Source organism: Chionomys nivalis, chromosome 9, assembly GCF_950005125.1.
Source record: "Chionomys nivalis chromosome 9, mChiNiv1.1, whole genome shotgun sequence".
NCBI classification, from domain to species: Eukaryota; Metazoa; Chordata; class Mammalia; order Rodentia; family Cricetidae; genus Chionomys; species Chionomys nivalis.
In genome coordinates, this window is record NC_080094.1 from 11,072,585 (window position 1) to 11,091,136 (window position 18,552).

General features: G+C 47.6%; 1 protein-coding gene across 1 annotated transcript; it reads right to left on the bottom strand.

Moving 5' to 3' along the window:
- Window positions 1-1,264: 1,264 nt before the first annotated feature.
- Rnf114 (ring finger protein 114) lies at window positions 1,265-16,612 on the bottom strand. Its single transcript, XM_057781563.1, has 6 exons — window positions 16,452-16,612; window positions 12,543-12,693; window positions 8,617-8,723; window positions 7,951-8,065; window positions 5,936-6,043; window positions 1,265-2,841 (listed from the first exon to the last, which is right to left on the bottom strand). Exons 1-6 carry the CDS (start codon window positions 16,592-16,594, stop codon window positions 2,776-2,778), a joined length of 690 nt encoding a protein of 229 aa, XP_057637546.1. The 5' UTR covers window positions 16,595-16,612; the 3' UTR covers window positions 1,265-2,775.
- Window positions 16,613-18,552: the final 1,940 nt, after the last annotated feature.

Sequence of the window (18,552 nt, forward strand, 5' to 3'; positions counted from 1 at the left end):
GATTCGCTCAACACACTGAACAAAACCTACAGCAGCAGTAACAAACAGAACTGACTCCTTCCAAGTTACCCTGGAGCTCAATTCTCAAACCTCTGCTTACCTGACCCTGAGGGCCAACTATGGGTTCACTTTCTGGTTCTTGCCTTCACACTGCACCTTCCAAACACACCTGAGACTACCTCAGGTGCAACGACCACACTGACTACTTCTGTGGTTGCCTCTTTGTCTGCTCCATGTGTTCAAGGAGCCTCACTTGCATCTAAGCTGGGCCATGTCCCTCAGAACCCCCAATGCCTGGTCTCAGTCAATGGACCTTCCAACCTGCCTCCTACCCATGCTCAGTCTCTTCCACTAACCTCCCCTCCCCACCCTCGAACCTTAGCAGTGCTTCATGGGTAAATAACATTTGTTATTATAGGCCTCTGAACTCAGCTATATCCAGGACTCAGTTCAATTTTCCCCCTTTGAGATAGTCTTACTATGTAACCCAGGCTAGCTCAAACTCAGACTCAGACGCTTGTCTCTACCTCCTCAGTGTTGGGATTAAGAGTGTGTGCCATCATGCTGGACAAAATGTCACTTTTGGATCTGTTCTAGTATTACAAGGGATTTTACTCCCACTGTCAACAGACCTCAAGGAAACAAATGGACATAAATGAAAACTGACCGGAGTCCAAGGCTCAACTTGGGGATGTCGCAATGAGCCATTCTCAGTCGCCTGGGCTAGGTGTTTCTCCTCAGAGTAAGTAGGAAGGGTACAGTAGAGACAGGATGCACTGAGACCTCTGGGCCATATTCAAGTCTCTATAGGACCAGGACAGGAACAAAGCCCAGGAGGCCAGCCCCACAGATCCCAGGCAGCATCCAGTGCACCGTTCTGCACACTCCTTTAGATGGCTCATTGCATACCACGACCCTAGTTCATAAGGGGTCAGAAACTGGCATATATGCACATACTTACAAGGATCCCACGTCTGAGCCCTTGGAACCCCTTAACTGTCTCACTTAAGTCACTGCAGGGATGGGTCTAGAGTCTGACCTGCTTCTGTGAATTCCCCACTCAGAAAGGAGAGGGTGACAATTTTTGCTATTTTTCAGAGAAGAAAGGCCCAGCTGATAAAGCCTCGGAATTGACTAGAAGCCAGGCTGACTCGGGGACAGACAAGAATGCTCCCTTGGAGTAACAACCTTCTGGAGGCTGCCAAGTCCAGACTCCAGAAAAAGCTATTTAATGAAAACACATTACAGCCTGCTAGTTGGATAAATTATAAATTTATTTATATTTCACCTTTTAAAAGCCAGAACATAACACGACACTTTCTGGAAAGTTGCTGTATTAGAAATAGTGAACGTGACACAGGACAAGAGGTGCATGTGGCATGGCTGTGCTCTTCTCAGTTCCTCAGGTCAAGGTTGAGTCAGACTTCCCTCCAGGCGTCTCCTGAGCAAATCTTTCCAGAGGGTACAGTAAAGAGGTGGTTATGTCTGGGCTCTTCCAACAGTAACTCTGGGAAAGTGATTCTGCCTGACTCTGCAGGTCAGGAGGATCTGAGCTAGCTCTTCCTGGCAGGCAGAGGTCGCAGTGGAAGGAGGAGTCAAAAGCACACTAGTGTATGCAGTCTCAGCTACATCAGAGCCACAGGACAGGAAAAACGACTTACCCCCAAGCCCTAGGTCTGTCAGAGGGTCTGCTCTGCAGATTGGCCTGGTGGTGCCCATACTGTACTCTGTAAATGTGCTGGACTTCCAGAGTTTAGAGCAGAGCAGCTGCTCGACAGAGCCTCCAGCAGACTGCCTTTGTCAACTTCCGGCAGGGGCCTAGCTTCCTTAACTTCCCAGCAGGGGCTTTGAAGAGACAAGTGGGTAGGACCCTGGTTTTGCCATAGCCTGTGCACTGAAAGGCAGGGTTTTAAAACACACACTTGAGCAAGGAGGGCTGTAGGACAGCAGGAATGCTCAGGTTCATCAAGTTACCAAGCAGCACATACAATAGTCAGTGCCTTCCCTCCTCCCATTACCCAAGGGCTCTCATTCTTCAGAGCAAGACTATCAGCAGATACCCAACAGAGGGGCCCAGGACCCAGCCACCTGGAACACTCAGAGTGACAGAGAACCAAAAGCCACACCACTCCACTTTCTCCCCACTTACAGATGAATGCACCCCAGCTTTGCTACCCAACATTCCCACTACATTTCTATGGTGATACCTTATCATATAAAGGCACTGTCAGGCATTTAAGACAGAAGCCATCAGTTCTATGGATGTACAGGTGTAGGGACACAGCAGTAACCAAATCTTCCAGCATCAGTTTGTGAAAGCCCAAGGTCACCCAAGATGAAAAGATGAGCACAGCCCTGTCCTGGTACACAGCAGAACCCAGGTACCTCAGGGGCCAAGGAAAGGAGTCCCTGTTTTATTGTGCTATTCACGGCCCAGGGAAGGGTCTGGCTGGCTAGGAGGACCTAGGAGACGAACACAGGACAGTAGGATGAATGTAGGGACAGAAGCTGGACTCTTCTTAAAGGAGGCAGTAACTGAGGTGTGTGAGAGAAGACCATGGAACAAACAAGGTTACCAGTGGGGAAGACAAAGTCAGTAAGAGCCCAAAGAAAACAGGACTCTGTCCTAGGGCCTTGTCACTCTGGGAGAAGTGACCCTGTCCAGTGCCATGGCTCATTTCCAGATCTGCATTACATGTGAGGTGTAAGAGTCAAGGGCTCACAACCTAATGCGTATTGGAAGCTCTAGAATGAGGTGGACAGTGAGGACCCTGCTCACTGGTCAATGATGGATCGTTGCAACACCTGGTTCATCATGTCATCTTCATCAACATCATAATCCTGAGGGCAGAAGACAGCAGTCTAAGTAACTGTTCACACTCAGAAGATTCAACTTCACCAGGAACTTAGCAAGACAGTCTGCTAAGGACCCCAGGCTACTGTTTAGATGCTGTGAAACCAGGAAAATTACTTCATTTCTCAGTGTCTCTGCTGTTTCATCATTAAATAAAAGTTAACAGCTTGGGGCTGGAGAGACAGCTTGGTGGTTAAGAGCACTAGTTGCTTTTCCAGAGGATCCAGGTTCAATTCCCATCACTCATAGTGGATTACAACCCCTGTTAACTCCAGTCCCAGGGGATTGGGCACCTTCTGGTCTCTGCAGGCACTGTACATATGTGGTGTACAGACATACATATAGTCTAAAAAATAAAAAGTAATTCCTGAGGCTGCAGAGATGACTCAGTTGGCAAAGTGCCTGCTGTGTCAAGTACAAAAACCAAGTTCAGGTGGCTGGAGAGATGGCTCAGAGGAATAGAGCACTGGCTGCTCTTCCAGAGGTCCTGAGTTCAATTCCCAGCAACCACATGGTGGCTCACAACCATCTGTAATAAGATCTGGTGTCCTCTTCTGTACTGCAGGATACATGAAGGAAGAAACCTATATACATAATAAATAAAAATCTTAAAAAAAAACAAAAAAACCAAAAAAACCAAGTTCAGATCTCCACCACCCATGTAAAAGGAGGCTGAGGGTGTTGAGGTGCACACCAGTAATCCAGTGCTCTACAAAGGAGACAGGGATCACAAAGACTTGCCTCACTTAACAGACTAGTCCAAGTGGAGATACCCTGTTTCAAGAATAGGGTGGAGACTGATAAAAGGCATCTGATGTTGATACCTGGCCTCTGTTCATGCATGCACAGATCACGCGTGCACATGAACACTCTCCAGCAAACAACAAAACAAAAACAAAATTCCATTCCTTCCCCAATGAGAACTCAGTGTCCCAGAGAGTACACACACTTAACACAAACTAAGTACTCAAATGCCGAATTCAGTTCATGGGTGCAAAAATAAGACAAATACACATACACTCAACTGAGGTGCCATTCCCAAGAGGCTTCAGAGGCATAGTGGGCACTACAGTTAAACAGCCACCTGGGTGAGGCAGAAGCCTACCTGAACAGTAAAACAATCATCTCTACAAGGACAGTAAGGACAGCCTTCAAGTTTGTTCCAGATATTATACTGAGAATAAGTTTTTTTTTTTTTTTTTTTTTTGGTTTTTCGAGACAGGGTTTCTCTGTAGCTTTGGTGCCTGTCCCGGAACTAACTCTTGTAGACCAGGCTGGCCTCGAACTCCCAGAGATCCGCCTGCCTCTGCCTCCCGAGTGCTGGGATTAAAGGAGTGCGCCACCACCGCCTGGCTGAGAATAAGTTTTGTTCTTTGTTTTTTTTTTTGTTTTGTTTTTCGAGACAGGGTTTCTCTGTGGCTGTGGAGCCTGTCCTGGAACTAGCTCTGTAGACCAGGCTGGTCTCGAACTCACAGAGATCCGCCTGCCTCTGCCTCCCAAGTGCTGGGATTAAAGGCGTGCGCCACCACCGCCCGGCCTGTTCTTTGTTTTTGAGACAAGGTTTCTTCATGTAACAGTCCTAGCTGTCCTGGAACTCCCTTTGTAGACCAGGCTGGCCTCGAAATCAGAGAGGCCTCTGCCTCCCAAGTGTTGGGATTAAAGGAATGTGCCACTACATTTGGCTTTTTTTCCCCTCTGAAACAAGTCTCATGTAGTCTGGTCTTGAATTCCTGATCCTTCTGCCCCCAATTACCAAGTGCTGGGAAAACAAGAGTGTGCCAATAAGTTAAGGTGTAACTGCCTTTTGCCAGGTGGTGGTGGTATATACCTTTAATCCCAGCACTGGGGAGGCAGAGGCAGGTGGATCTCTGTGAGTTCGAGACCAGACTGGTCTAAAAAGAGCTAGTTCCAGGACAGGCTCCAAAGCTACAGAGGCCGGGCGGTGGTGGCGCACGCCTTTAATCCCAGCACTTGGGAGGCAGAGGCAGGCGGATCTCTGTGAGTTCGAGACCAGCCTGGTCTAAAAAGAGCTAGTTCCAGGACAGGCTCCAAAACCACAGAGAAACCCTGTCTCGAAAAACCAAAAAAAAAAAAAAAAAAAAAAAAAAATCCAAAACACATACAAAAGTGTAGACCAGGCTGGCCTCAAACTCAAGAGATCCACCAGCCTCTGCCTCCCAAGTGCTGGGATTAAAGGTGTGTACTGCCATCCCTGGTTAGATTTATTTTCATTAATGTATTTATGTGTATACGTGTGTGGAGGGTGGCGGGGGGGGGGGGGGGAGGGAGAATGTCACGTGTGCAGGTATCAGCAGAATCCAGAAGAGGGTGCTAGATCTCTAGAGCTGGAGTTAAAGGTGTGCTGGGCCCTCTTCAAGAGCAGCATGTGCTCTTCAATGCTGCCACTCTAGCAAGGCCGTTTTTTTTTTGTTTTTTTTTTTTTTTAAAGATTTATTTATTTATTATGTATACAATATTCTGCCTTGATGTACGCCCGCATGCCAGAGGAGGGAGCCAGATCTCAGTACAGATGGTTGTGAGCCACCATGTGGTTGCTGGGAATTGAACTCAGGACCTCTGGAAGAGCAACCAGTGCTCTTAACCTCTGAGCCATCTCTCCAGCCCCTAGCAAGGCCGTTTTGTGTTACTGTCTTACATCGCTGGGGACAGAACCCAGGATGTCTTGCATGGCAAAGGCTCTACCACTAAGCCATATTCCAAGGACACATTTACACTTCCAGGTAGTTGGAGTTGCAACCCCTGTCAGTTTGTGGGCCATTTCTATTCACTGCCTTGTCCTTGGACAGTCAACCTGAGTGTAAACCAACTAAGTTCTCTAAGGAACTCAAACACAGCAAAAGTGGGCAAAATTGGGAGGCAGAGTAGGGAAAAGAAAAGAGGAAGTCTCACAGCTGGAAAACTGCCAGGACATCTTAAGTCCTACTCTGACACCCGTGAAGAGACATTGTGCAACTTCCCTCTGGGACCGAGAGTTCTTTAAGCCCGAATAGTGCCCCAGGCTGCTGCCCCTTCCAGAAAATTGAGCAACAGTGTTGTCCCCTGGGGTGGGTAAAGACTCACCACAAAAGTATCATAGGAAAAGCGGTGGCGGCGTTGGATATGTTCCATGAAGTTGGCGCTGCGGTAGCTGGGGTCTCCCCAAGGCATAGAGGCACATATGGGACAAACCTGCCAGGAGGAAGCAAGGTGCTGTGACCTGATGCCTGAGCTAAACCTGGCCCTCTGTGACCTCTGTTCAGCCCCCTTTCTTCTAGGACAGCTTTACTGACAAGCCCAGGTACAAGGTCCAGTCACTCTACCCCATAAACATGAAGCAACCCAGAAAATACTGTCTATTCAATTCAAACAACACGTGGGAATGGGTACGGGCTCATAAAATGATGAATGACTGATCCCCACAAAGTAAAATTCAGCTTTATGCTAATGCTAACAAAGTAAAGGCCCGAATGACAAAGATAAGGCCTAAAGTATGCACACGAAAAGCCAATCTGTGCAGGCACATAGAATATACCTCTAACCCCAGCACCAAAGAGGGAGAGGAAAGAGGATCAGGGAGAGGAAAGAGGATCAGGGAGTTCAAGGCCAGCCTGGGCTATAGGAGTGATTTGGGGGCAATGACAGAGCATGCTGCCCTGGCTCAGATGAGAGTGGAGGAGCACTGGGGCAGACACTGCACGTGGCCAGCTCCTGACTCTCCCCTTGATTTCCCCGCTCTGTTCACTGAACTCAACAGGCAGCTGACTTCCTCACCTGCACACCATCCCAGTTTCCTCCTTAGTCCAAGAGGCAAACACAGTTTCTTTAAACTCAAAAAAAGCTCAAGTTTGCCTCCTTGAATCCAAGCCACCAACTCCATTTCAGCTCTCCAAGTTCAACATACCCCTGCCTTAACTAAGCTTGGTCACCCTACTTTCAGGCCTTTCAGAGGTCACCTTTCACTTTGGAACCTGGAAGACCATCCTTAGCTGGAGCTGGCCTCCCCCCCCCCTTTTTTTTTTTTTTTTGGTTTTTCGAGACAGGGTTTCTCTGTGGCTATGGAGCCTGTCCTGGAACTAGCTCTTGTAGACCAGGCTGGTCTCGAACTCACAGAGATCCGCCTACCTCTGCCTCCCAAGTGCTGGGATTAAAGGCGTGCGCCACCACCGCCCGGCCCCCCTTTTTTTTTAAATATTTATTATGTATACAATATTCTGTCTGTATGTATACCTGCAGGCCAGAAGAGGGCACCAGACCCCATTACAGATGGTTGTGAGCCACCATGTGGTTGCTGGGAATTGAACTCAGGACCTTTGGAAGAGCAGGCAGTGCTCTTAACCTCTGAGCCATCTCTCCAGCTCTGGCCTCCCCTTCTTGAGCTGATTGCAGACCCCTGGTAGGTGCTGGGATGGTCAAGTCTGGAGCCAATAGCTGTGACCCTAGCTAGATCAGGAGGCAGAACTTGCTTTCTCACTTCCCTTCTGACTGTCTATGAATAAGAGCACCCAATCTTGAATAGGGCCAAGAGCTTGCATCACCTCTACCAATTTATGACAGCACCACACTTACCTTGACAGCTTCTGAGCTGGTGACATGGCTTAATGGTAGAACACTTGCCTATAATAGGTAAGGCAGGGTTCAACCACCAGGACAACAAAGAAATAAAAACAAAACATCCAGAGCTGGGCATGGTGGCTCAGTGCAACCCTGACACTTGGAAGGTGAAGCAGGAAGATCAAAAATTCAAAATCACCCCTGGCTACAAGATGAGTTTGAAGCCAGCATAACCTACTCGAGACTCTTTGTTGTTGTTAAGCGATTTTTTAAAAAAAACATTAACCACAGAGAAACCCTGTCTCAAAAAAAATCAAAAAAAAAAAAGAAAACATTAAGATATATGCTGAAGAACTTAAGAGGGAAAAGGTCATAGTATCTGTAACTTCCTAAATGGCTCATCAAAACCATACATATATATATAGAACACAGTTAAGCACATTTTAGCAAACTGCTGTGAGGTGAAGGCTAAGACTTCATTGTACAATCTAGTAATTTTCTGCATGTCTGATTTTTTACCTACTCAAAGAAAAGGTAATTCTTACCACAGACTTGGTATCCGTGCTGTGTGACAGTTTGCAGTGTTCCACAAGTCCTTCCTGATCAAAGTTCTTCTCAGGACAGTACGGACAAGGAAAGGTGTACCGGTTTGGGATATTTCTGGGAGGTGAGATACAAAAGAGCACCCTGAGAACCATTCCACACCATCTCAACCATTGCCCACTCCAATGACCCTGTTTGAGTGGAAGTTCCACCTCAGTTCCCCCTCCTCCCTCTCCAAACCCTGCCCTCAGAAAGCCTGCCACAGGTGGCTCCTCCCGCTGAGATGCTCAAGACCATGCCCACAGGGTATTTAAGAAGCAGTCCTGTTCTCCCCTAACCCTCCCCACCCACCCTTCCCATACACTGGGAGTTGCTTTGCTCAAATTAAACTTGGTTTTATTAGTTCGGCGTGATATGATTTATTGCATCAGTGGAAAGAATTAATATAGAGGCATGGACTACCTTTCAGAACCAAGACCATCACGCGCCAGAATTGAGTGTTTTGATATCAGCACAGTTAACACATGAAGACATCCCCCACCCCAGAACCTCTCATCCTTAGCCAGCACCAGTGATCACATCTCTCCAATTCCCCATATCTTCACACCTAAATCCTCCTCCAACACAAGCATCTCACATCTTTCTGGGACGAGTAAGTCATTCATTACCTTGGCTGAAGGGACGCATCCTTGGTGGTAGCCTTCACACCTTCCATGATGTAATTCTGGTATTTGGAACATGAAGCCACATGGGCTCGGATCTTAGATAGGATGTACTTGAATATAAAGAGCGGGACCAAGAGTTAGTGAGGAACTATTAAGAAATGATCCCAAACTAGGGGTAGGAGAACTAGATCACACGATGGGTTAACAATCAGAGAACTCCTGACTATGCCAGTGGGCAGAAACCAAACAGCTGCGGCCTTTCTCTATAGCGGGATGGCTGTTTCACCTTGCTTATATCTGCTTCCACTATGAGGTCACTCTCACCATCTGCTCTTGGCTTACTGACATTTTCCAAATCCAGTGATACTTTAAAAAGTATTCTAAACTCTATTTTGTGCGTGTGTGATCTCTGTGGAGGACACACAAGGTGCTGGTCCTCTACCTTGAGACAAGGACTTTCATGACTATGTAAGCCAAGCTGGATGTCCCACAAGCTTCTGCTGATTCTCCTGTGGAATTACAGATTCTGCTATTGCCATCTCCCTGAACTCAGGCCTCAGGTGTCAGAATTAGGCACCAAGCACCATTAACTGCTAAGTCATCTCACTGGCCCTACACTCACACATTTGAATTTCTCTTACCTAGGCATGATAGTGCACATCTGTGATCTCAAAGACCCTGGGAGGGTAAGATAGGAAGACTACCAAGAGTTCCAGGCTAGTTTAACCTACACAGAGATGAATCGTATTTTGGTCTGCTTCCAACTGTACCTTTGTTGTTTTGCATTTATTACCCAAGTTGGCCTGAAGAAATCCTCTTGTCTCAGCCTCCCCAGGAAAGAATAGAGACACATGCTAACACACTTGTGTGAGAACTCTTAAATATGCAAAATGAGAAAGGAGGAGAGAAAGATTTGGGGGGCACATCTAACGTACAACCATCTATTTTTATTTTGCTTTGTGACAGGGTCTCATGTAGTTCAGGCTAGTTCAGGCTGACCCGGAACTTGGAATACTCCTGCCTCTACCTTCCCAGTGTTGGTTGGTATTGCAGGCATGTGCCAATAACACACAGCTTTACAAACCTTACAGAGAAAAATTAAAGCACACAGGGGAGAAGAGTGTGCATGAGAAAAGAAAGATTGAAGTCAGTTTGTTGAGATTCAAAATGAAACTGTGAGGATACAGGGTTCCGATCCCAGATCTGTAGGCACTGGCCAGAGTGCACTGACTCAGATGCCAACCTTGGAGCTGGCCCAGAGCACTTAGACTCAACTGTCCACCCAGGAGCTTGAGAATAAATGTGGGAACGAGCCTATAAGAGTCTCCCTGTACACCCAAAACTAAAGCCCTCTGAACAGATGGAGGAAAAAGCTGTATCCATTCTATAGCCATCTACACTACAAAGCTCAAAGTTCAGAATTCAAGGTTATTCCCCTACATACTGAGTCTGAGACCAGCCCAGGCTGCACGAGATCCTGGGTAAAAGAACGAAGAGAAGAGCTGGAGAGAAGGCTCAGTGGTTAAGAGCTCTGGCAGCTCTTCTAGAGGATCCAGGTTCAATTCCCAGCACCCAATGGGCAGCTGTCTATAGTCAGTTTCAGGACATCTGGCATCTTCATGCAGACATACATGAAGGCAAAACACCAATACACATAAAATAAATCTTAAAAAAAATAAAAGGGAGGCTTGCTAGGTATGATCACTCACATTCGTAATCCTAGCACTTTAGAGGTAGAGGCAGAAGATCAGTTTAAAGCCAACCTTGGTCATATGAGACTATTTTATTTTGTTTTTACTTTTTAAAAAACAATAAAGGACTGGAGAGATGGCTCAGCGGTTAAGAGCATTGCCTGCTCTTCCAAAGGTCCTGAGTTCAATTCCCAGCAACCCACATGGTGGCTCACAACCATCTGTAATGAGGTCTGGTGCCCTCTTCTGGCCTGTAGGGATACACACAGACAGAATATGGTATACATAAAAAAACAAAACAAAAAAAGAAAACAATAAACCACCAACCTGGGCATGGTGGTGTAAACATTTAATCCCAGCACTCAGGAGGCAAAGGCCGGTGAATCTCCATGAATCTCAGGCCAGCCTTGTCTATGACACAAAAGAGCTCCAGGACAATCAGGACTATACAGAGTAACCTTATCTCAAAACAAAGACAAAAACAAACCAAAAAACAAAAACCAAAACCAGTTGGTGGTGGTGGCAGCGCACTTGGGAGGCAGAGGCAGATGGATCTCTGTGAGTTCGAGGCCAGCCTGGTCTACAAGAGCTAGTTCCAGGACTGACTCCAAAGCAACACAGAGAAACCCTGTCTCAAAAACAAAACAAAAAAGAACAAAAATAAAGGCAACAAACCAAATAAGCCAACCAGGGATTAGCACTGAGATTGTCAGAGTAAACAAAAGATAATGAGATTCAGATGGTTGTGATGACTTGTGCCTATTAATTTTGTAGCACTTAAGAGGCAGAGGCAGATGGAACTCTGAGTTTAGTAAGTTCTGAGCTAGCCAGGATTACATAGTGAAACCTTGCCTAAAAAAGAAAAACTAAAATAACAAGATGACATACAAAGCTATCTAGTTAGTAAAACAAGAATTTCAAATAGAAAAAGATGAAAGAAGCAAGGGTGTACCCTGTGTGTTTGTACACATTTACACTGATGTCTGCCTAAAGGGTACAAAGTGCTGAGCAGCTTTTTAAATGTAAAACTCTGGGGCTGGAGAGATGGCTCAGTGGTTAAGAGCATTGCCTGCTCTTCCAAAGGTCCTGAGTTCAATTCCCAGCAACCACATGGTGGCTCACAACCATCTGTAATGAGGTCTGGTGCCCTCTTCTGGCCTACAGATATACACACAGACAAAATATTGTATACATAATAAATAAATAAAATATTTAAAAAAAAATAAATAAATGTAAAACTCTTCTCGGTGCCAGGATCACCAGTGTACACCACCACATAGCAAACTGACCCCCCTTTCAAGAAGGGATCTATGATGGAACACACAGTGGTGTTTTATTTATTTATTTTACTGTCTAGAATAAAAAATTGTATGACTTAAAAACCAACAAGGAAGATAAAGTACAAGTTATCTGTGCTCCCAGCAGTAGTGATTAGTGCAAGCACAGGGCACAGTGATATGTCCCTGAGAAAATGCACAGCACGACCACATTCCACTGGTAGGTAGACACTGCTGGTGCGCGCTCCACCTCACATCGACTCAGAAGTCTTTCGAGGGTTAAAACGGATTCAGTACATTTATAACTCTAGTGATGATTTTTTTCTTTTTTTGAAGCAGTCTCATGTATACCAGGTTGGCTCTGAATTTCAGATCCTCCTATTACCACACAGAATGCTGGGATGGAACCTAGGGCTTCTTGCACGCTAGTAAGTACTCTACTGAATTATACCTACAGCACCAGATGTTTTGAGCCACTAATTTCATTTTATATTTTTTAAAAATAATGAAATACCCTTATATCCTATTAAAATAGAAAGCAAACAAGAGAGTTAACACTTTCTCACATAGGTCTTCGGTAACCCAAGCTGGTTTAGGACTCCTGACTTCGCTGCTTCTGTCCCCAAGTCCTGAGAGTAGAAGTGGTTACCACTCCCCAGCTGAAGATGGGTCTTTTATGAGGGTGGGGTTTATTCCTATAGATTTCAAAGGTAAAATGTATAAATTGCTAAACTAAATCAACTCATGGGGAAAAAAAAACAACCCAGCAAGGTCATGGGTGGAAAAAACCCAGCAAGGTCATGGGGGGAAAAAAAAACCCAGCCCAGCAGCACAGCGACCACCACAAACAGCAGGCATGCATTTGCGCTGTTAGTCACTCCTCGGCTCTAACTTTAGACATTTGTACCGTTTTACCATCTCATCACTGAAAGACAAGGACTCTCCACGTATGTCCACATACATTCTTACGGCAGCCATGGCAAGAAGTCTCTGTGCTCTCGATCTGTCGCTCGAGCTCCACAGCTCGGACGCCAGGTGCCAGAGCGCTGCGACACACCCCACAGACAGGTTTCTTCGGCTTCAGACATTCCTGCAGGCATGCAGAGCAAAAGCTAGAACAAGACATACAGAGAACCTGTCATGCAAAGAGACAAGACAACAAAAGTGGATCAACTCTTTAAAAGACACCAATGAATAATGGATTTGAACAGCCTACTTCCTACTCATTCAAATAAAATACTAAGTGCTTTCAGGACAGAAAAAAACTGCACACACACTCTACACTATGTAGAAAAAGGAATTATGCTTATTATGCTTGAGCCTTCAAAGCTTAGTTCCTGTCACTAGGGAGTCTTGGTGGGGTTTCCTGACCCCATTTGCTTCTGTGTGAAACTGAAGACATCATACCCACCTGGAGTATTGCTGGAGAACGGCCCATTAATAGCAAACACTTAGCTGGGTGTCATGCATGTGTGATACAGTATGTGGAACTGCTAACTCTCAGAGGTGAACGCAAAGCACGGGTACACACAAACTCAGGAGAGCTAATTATAACCCAAGAATGGGGCCCATCAGACCTCAGAGGCAGCCTCTGGATCAGCCTTAAAAAAATTGCAATAGACCGCTGGTGTTAGTGGTGCATGCCTTTAATCCTCAGGAGGCAGAGGCAGGCAGATCTCTGTGAGTTTGAGACCAGCCTGGTCTACAAGAGCTAGTTCCAGGATAGGCTCCAAAGCTACAGAGAAACCCTGCCTCGAAAAACCGAAAAAACAAACAACAACAACAACAAAAAACCTGCAATAGACAAAGGAAGAATACTCTATGACCTCAAGCCAAAAATTGTTTTTCAGTCTATGCATGGTGTAGGGGAAGAAAAAGAAAAATTTTTTTCAGTCCTAGCACTCGGGCGGCAGAGGTAGGAGGCTCTGAGTTCGAGGCCAACCTGGTTTATATAGCAAGTTCCAGGACTGCCAGGGCTACACAGAGGGAGGGACCCTGCCTCAAAAAACAAAGCAAACAAATATCAATCCCAAATTCAAAAGGGTCAAGGGAACTTTACTCACAGGCAGGCAAACTAAACAATGAAAAGAGGATATTGGGGAGAGGGAGTGTTCAGGATGAAAATTCTCTAAGTACTCAGGAAACCAAATTCTAAAGTGTTTCTCGAAAGGTGGTGGTAGTGCATACCTTTAATTCCAATACTTGGGAGGCAAAAGTTTTTCTCAAAAACAGGTCAAAGGTTTAAAGCAAGATACTAACATCAAATCCAAGTTTCAGGAAATTGGTTCTGGTGCACTGCAGACAGCAGCACACTTTCTGAATGTGAAGACTGACGAAGAAGACAGTGCAAACCTAACGAGTGACTCGGGCAGTCACAGAAGCACACTGTGAGGCAGAGGCAGCACCTGCTGGCTCACTGAGTTGGAAGAAGAGAAGAGCAAGGGTGATGCTGAGGAGAAACACAGGAAGAATGGCTTTGAAGGCCAGGGCACCACACTACTCAGCCACTGACACATTGTGCAGTTCCATTGACAAAATCTGATGAAGAGCCCAGGATATGAATTTAAAGCACAGCTGATCCGTTTTTTATTTCTTTTAAGAAATCTTTATCATTTGTTAGGCAAAATTCTAGTATAGACTGGGTGTCCTAGTCATTTACCTGAGGGCAGAGTGGTGAGTCTTTATGATGATACACACATGTACACATAAATTTTGTTTTGAGACAGCATTTCTCTGTGTAACAATCCTGGCTGTCCTGGAACTTGATTTGTAGACTAGGCTGGCCTTGAACTCACAGAGAGCTGCCTGTCTCTGCCTCCTGAATGCTGGGATTAAAGACACTGACCACAATGTTATACTTTTAAATTGAAGAAACCACAGTCACTTCTTACGGTGATGGAGAATAAGGATAACACCACAGGAAGTGCCTCTGAGGAGGTGACACTGAACTGCAGGTCACAAAGACCTGGACAAAGAGTGTCACAGAGATGACACCAAACATGACGGAAAGTGTTAAGAGTAGACAAGAAGACCTTTGGGACAGTGATGTGGCAGATCATACAGAGAAAAGGCAAGGAAGGCAGGGCCTTTGCAAAAGCCCACCCAAAGAGTAACTCCAGACAACAGAGGAAGCCTACCCAGCATGCAGATAAAGCAGCTTATTTAATGGCCTATCACAAGCTCACCAGCCTTGGGTATGCCTGAGTGCCTGAGTCATACCCTGATATACCCTGACAAGGAAGCAGCTTCTAAGCTGCCTGTGCCCTGAGCTTTCAGTTTCTAGTTCCTAGTAATGGGGCTGTTTCTTTAGCTCTAGCTATCTGCACTCCACCCAGACCATAGAGGATGTAGTCACTCAGGGTTGGATCCGAGTTTCATAAAAAGCAAAGGTCCCGACCACAGTGGAACAATCAACTAGGCAGAGCAGAGAGCACTTGGAGAAGGCTCTCTCAAGGTGTGTCTGACTTCGGGCAACACCAAACTGCTTAGTACCTGTGGCTGGTACTCAGCTCCTTGACCTCTGACCTAGGAAAAAGTCAAGGAAGCCTCAAATTTGGCTGCTTTTCAATCTGGTTAAGTTTGTTCGCAAAGTTAACAGCTGCACACCACTCTTGCAATGCTTTCCAACTGCATGCGACCTACACCACAGCTTCATCATTAGCACTTTTTTAAAATGTTGTGTGTGTGTGTGTATCATGTATGCACGCGAGTGCAAATGTGTATGCCACTTTTAGGAGTCATTTCTACCATGTGGCTCCCCAGGAGTGAACTGTCATCAGGTTTGGTCACAAACGCTTTCACCTTCTGAGCCATCTCACCGGCCACTACCTACTATCATCTTCCTGGGCTGTCAACCTTAGTGTCAAATCGCCTTCTTACTGTACCCCGAAGCCAGCACACAGAGGGCATGCAGACAGACACTCCAGTTGACTGCGAGGGGTCTAGGGGACACCTACAGTGCTGAGCAAAGGATTACATTAAGGGGGGAGGCATGGCACCCCTGTTCTTGTGGTCCCTACATGGTGCTCTGGGTACTGAAAAGCAAGCAAAGCCTCCACAGGAGAGCAGGGAGAGAGGTCATCTATGCCAGGCCGAAGCGCGAACACTGGTGGGGAGGGGATGGGACCAGGTCACCTACACCTCAACTACAGCTGGAAGGAGCTCAGGGCTCCTGGCGCTGGGAAGGCTGGCCTGGCTCCGCGCGGGCAGCGGGTCTGGGCTAAACCAGACTTGGAGAGCCACCTGGGGACAGCCGGGCAGGTGAGGTGGCCTCATGCCAATCTTCAAAGTTTATTCACCTGGGAAAGGCTGGCCCGCACAGGACAGCAGTGGGAACGCCTGTGGGGCCCAAAGGGTGCCGGCGTTGCGGGGGTCGCCAGGACCAACCCTAGGTAACAATCGGTGAGCGGGGCCACGGAGAAAATGAAGCAGGTGGTGACGTGTCCCCAGTCCCTGCAGCTGAGGGATGTGTCAATGTGCCAGGGTGGAATTGAAACCCCGCTGTACGGTCCCAGCCCCGAGGGCAGCCCAGGCGGCCCGCGCTCAGCTCCTGAACCGGCTGACACAGCCCGGACAGCAACACGGGGCTCCGGACCACGCGGGCTTTGCTACGGCCCGAACGAAGCGCGCCCCTGTGAGCGTCCCGCCTCCGGGCCGCGGCTAAGGCCAAGCCCCCCGACGCTTCCCCTCCGTTCGGGGCTCGCCCGGTGCCCGCTGTCAATTCTGGCCGCCCGGCGGGGGCCCCGCTTGACAGCCCGGCGGTCACGCGCACACTTCGGCCGCACGGTCCGCGGCGGGTGGGGCGCGACGCCGATGCTCGAGGGCACCGACCGGCCGCCCCGTCCCGTCCCGCCCGGCGCCCGCCACTTACACGTGTCCGCAGGGCACCTGCATCGGCTTCTCGAACACTTCCAGGCACACCGGACACGTGAAGCGGCTGAGGGGGTCAGTATCGGACGCGGGCGTCGCCGACTGCGCGGCTCCATCGTGGGCTCCCTGCTGCGCCGCCGCCATCTTGCTGCTGAGGAGCGCCGCTCGGCGAGAGAAAGAACCGCCGGGGGGCGGGGCTGTCGGCATCTGCGCACGCGCGAGGGGCGGGCCGGGGAGGTGGGCGGGCCGGGGAGGTGGGCGGGGTTGAAAGCCGCAGCCGTGCAGGTGTGCTGTGGCGGCCCGGTGAAGGTAGGTTTTCCCCAGACGACACAGCCACTCCAAGCCCACAAGTACTCGCACCGTGAATGTGTATTGTTACCCTTGACCTTAACCAACTCACCAACTTTCCAAGGCGAGCTTTGAACTTTCCAACCTCCTGCCTCAACCTACCAAGTAGTTGGAGATATAGACGACACCACCAGGGGTAGCCAGATGATTTTTATCAGATTTCTTAAGATTTTTCCTGACTGGAAACGAGGAGGCAGGATTTCTTCTAAGGAGGTACATGGGTATGTCACATACTCACCTGGCCTATAGCTGGACACTACTTCCCTTCAGTCTTTCCAGGTCTCCCTTTCTCTATGGTTTGCACATCACGGGAAAATAAAGACAGAGGCTTGGGCTGGAAGGAAGTATAACAGGAAGACCCTGGACTGTGTACAACCAGCCAATAACTTCCAGGTGCCAAGAGTTCTGGCAAGGGGCTGGAGAGATGGCTCAGAGGTTAAGAGCACTGGCTGCTCTTCCAGAGGTCCTGAGTTCAATTCCCAGCAACCACATGGTGGGTCACAACCATCTATAATGAGATCTGGTGCCCTCTTCTGGCGTGCAGGCATACATGGAGGCAGAACACTGTATACATAATGAATAAATAAATAAATAATCTATTTAAAAAGAGTTCTGGCAGATGTAGGGTACTGGCAGTGATTAATTTCCAACAACTGTGTCTAGGGCTGGGGCGGGACCAAGCAGGTGTAGTTCTTGCATGCACCCTGGGCCCTGCGTTCCATCCTGAATATGCCAGGTGTGATAGCTCACACTCATAATCCCCAGCATTTGTGAAGGCAGGAGGACCAGGTGAAAGTTATCCTGGACTTGACAGTAAGCTTGAAACTGGCCTAGGATATATGATAGTACTCACTTATAAATCTCAAAACTTTCTGGGAGGCTGAGGCAGGAGGAGCTTTAGGATTTAGGCAGCCTGTCTCAAAAACCAAACCAATAAAAAAGGTTCTAGAAAGTTGTGCTTCAGGGCTGGAGAGATGGCTCAGAGGTTAAGAGCATTGCCTGCTCTTCCAGAGTTCCTGAGTTCAGTTCCCAGCAACCACATGGTGGCTCACAACCATCTGTAATGAGGTCTGGCGCCCTCTTCTGGCAGTCATGCAGAAAGGATATTGTTGTATACATAATAAATAAATAATAAAAAAAAAAAGAAAGTTGTGCTTCATTGTGACGCTATAGTTTACCATGCATGAGGCCCTGGGTGTGACAGGATGTGTGTAGTTGAGCATGCATGAGGCCCTGGGATGTGTGTAGTTGAGCATGCATGAGGCCCTGGGCTTGAGCCCCAACTTTGGGGGAAAAAAGGTACCTGGCTCATGAAGAATCACAAACTAGATCTCTAGTCTTGGGAAACAGTCAGTCCCACTTTACTGACAGGGAAATGGAGGCCCAGAGTGGCTACATAGCTTGTCCAAGGTCACACAGAGGCAGAGTGGCGCTCTGAATGTAGGCCTTTGGGCCCAGAGTTTACTGTACTTGTGCCTGATTGCCTGATTGCCTTCCTTTTTAAAAAAGGTTTTATTCGCCAGGCGATGGTGGCGCACGCCTTTAATCCCAGCACTCGGGAGGCAGAGGCAGCGGATCTCTGTGAGTTCGAGACCAGCCTGGTCTACAAGAGCTAGTTCCAGGACAGGCTCCAAAGCCACAGAGAAACCCTGTCTTGAAAAACAAAAAACAAACAAAAAAAAATACACAAAAAAAGGTTTTATTCATATATGTGTATTTATGCACCTGTGTGTGCAGGTGCCAACAGAGACCAA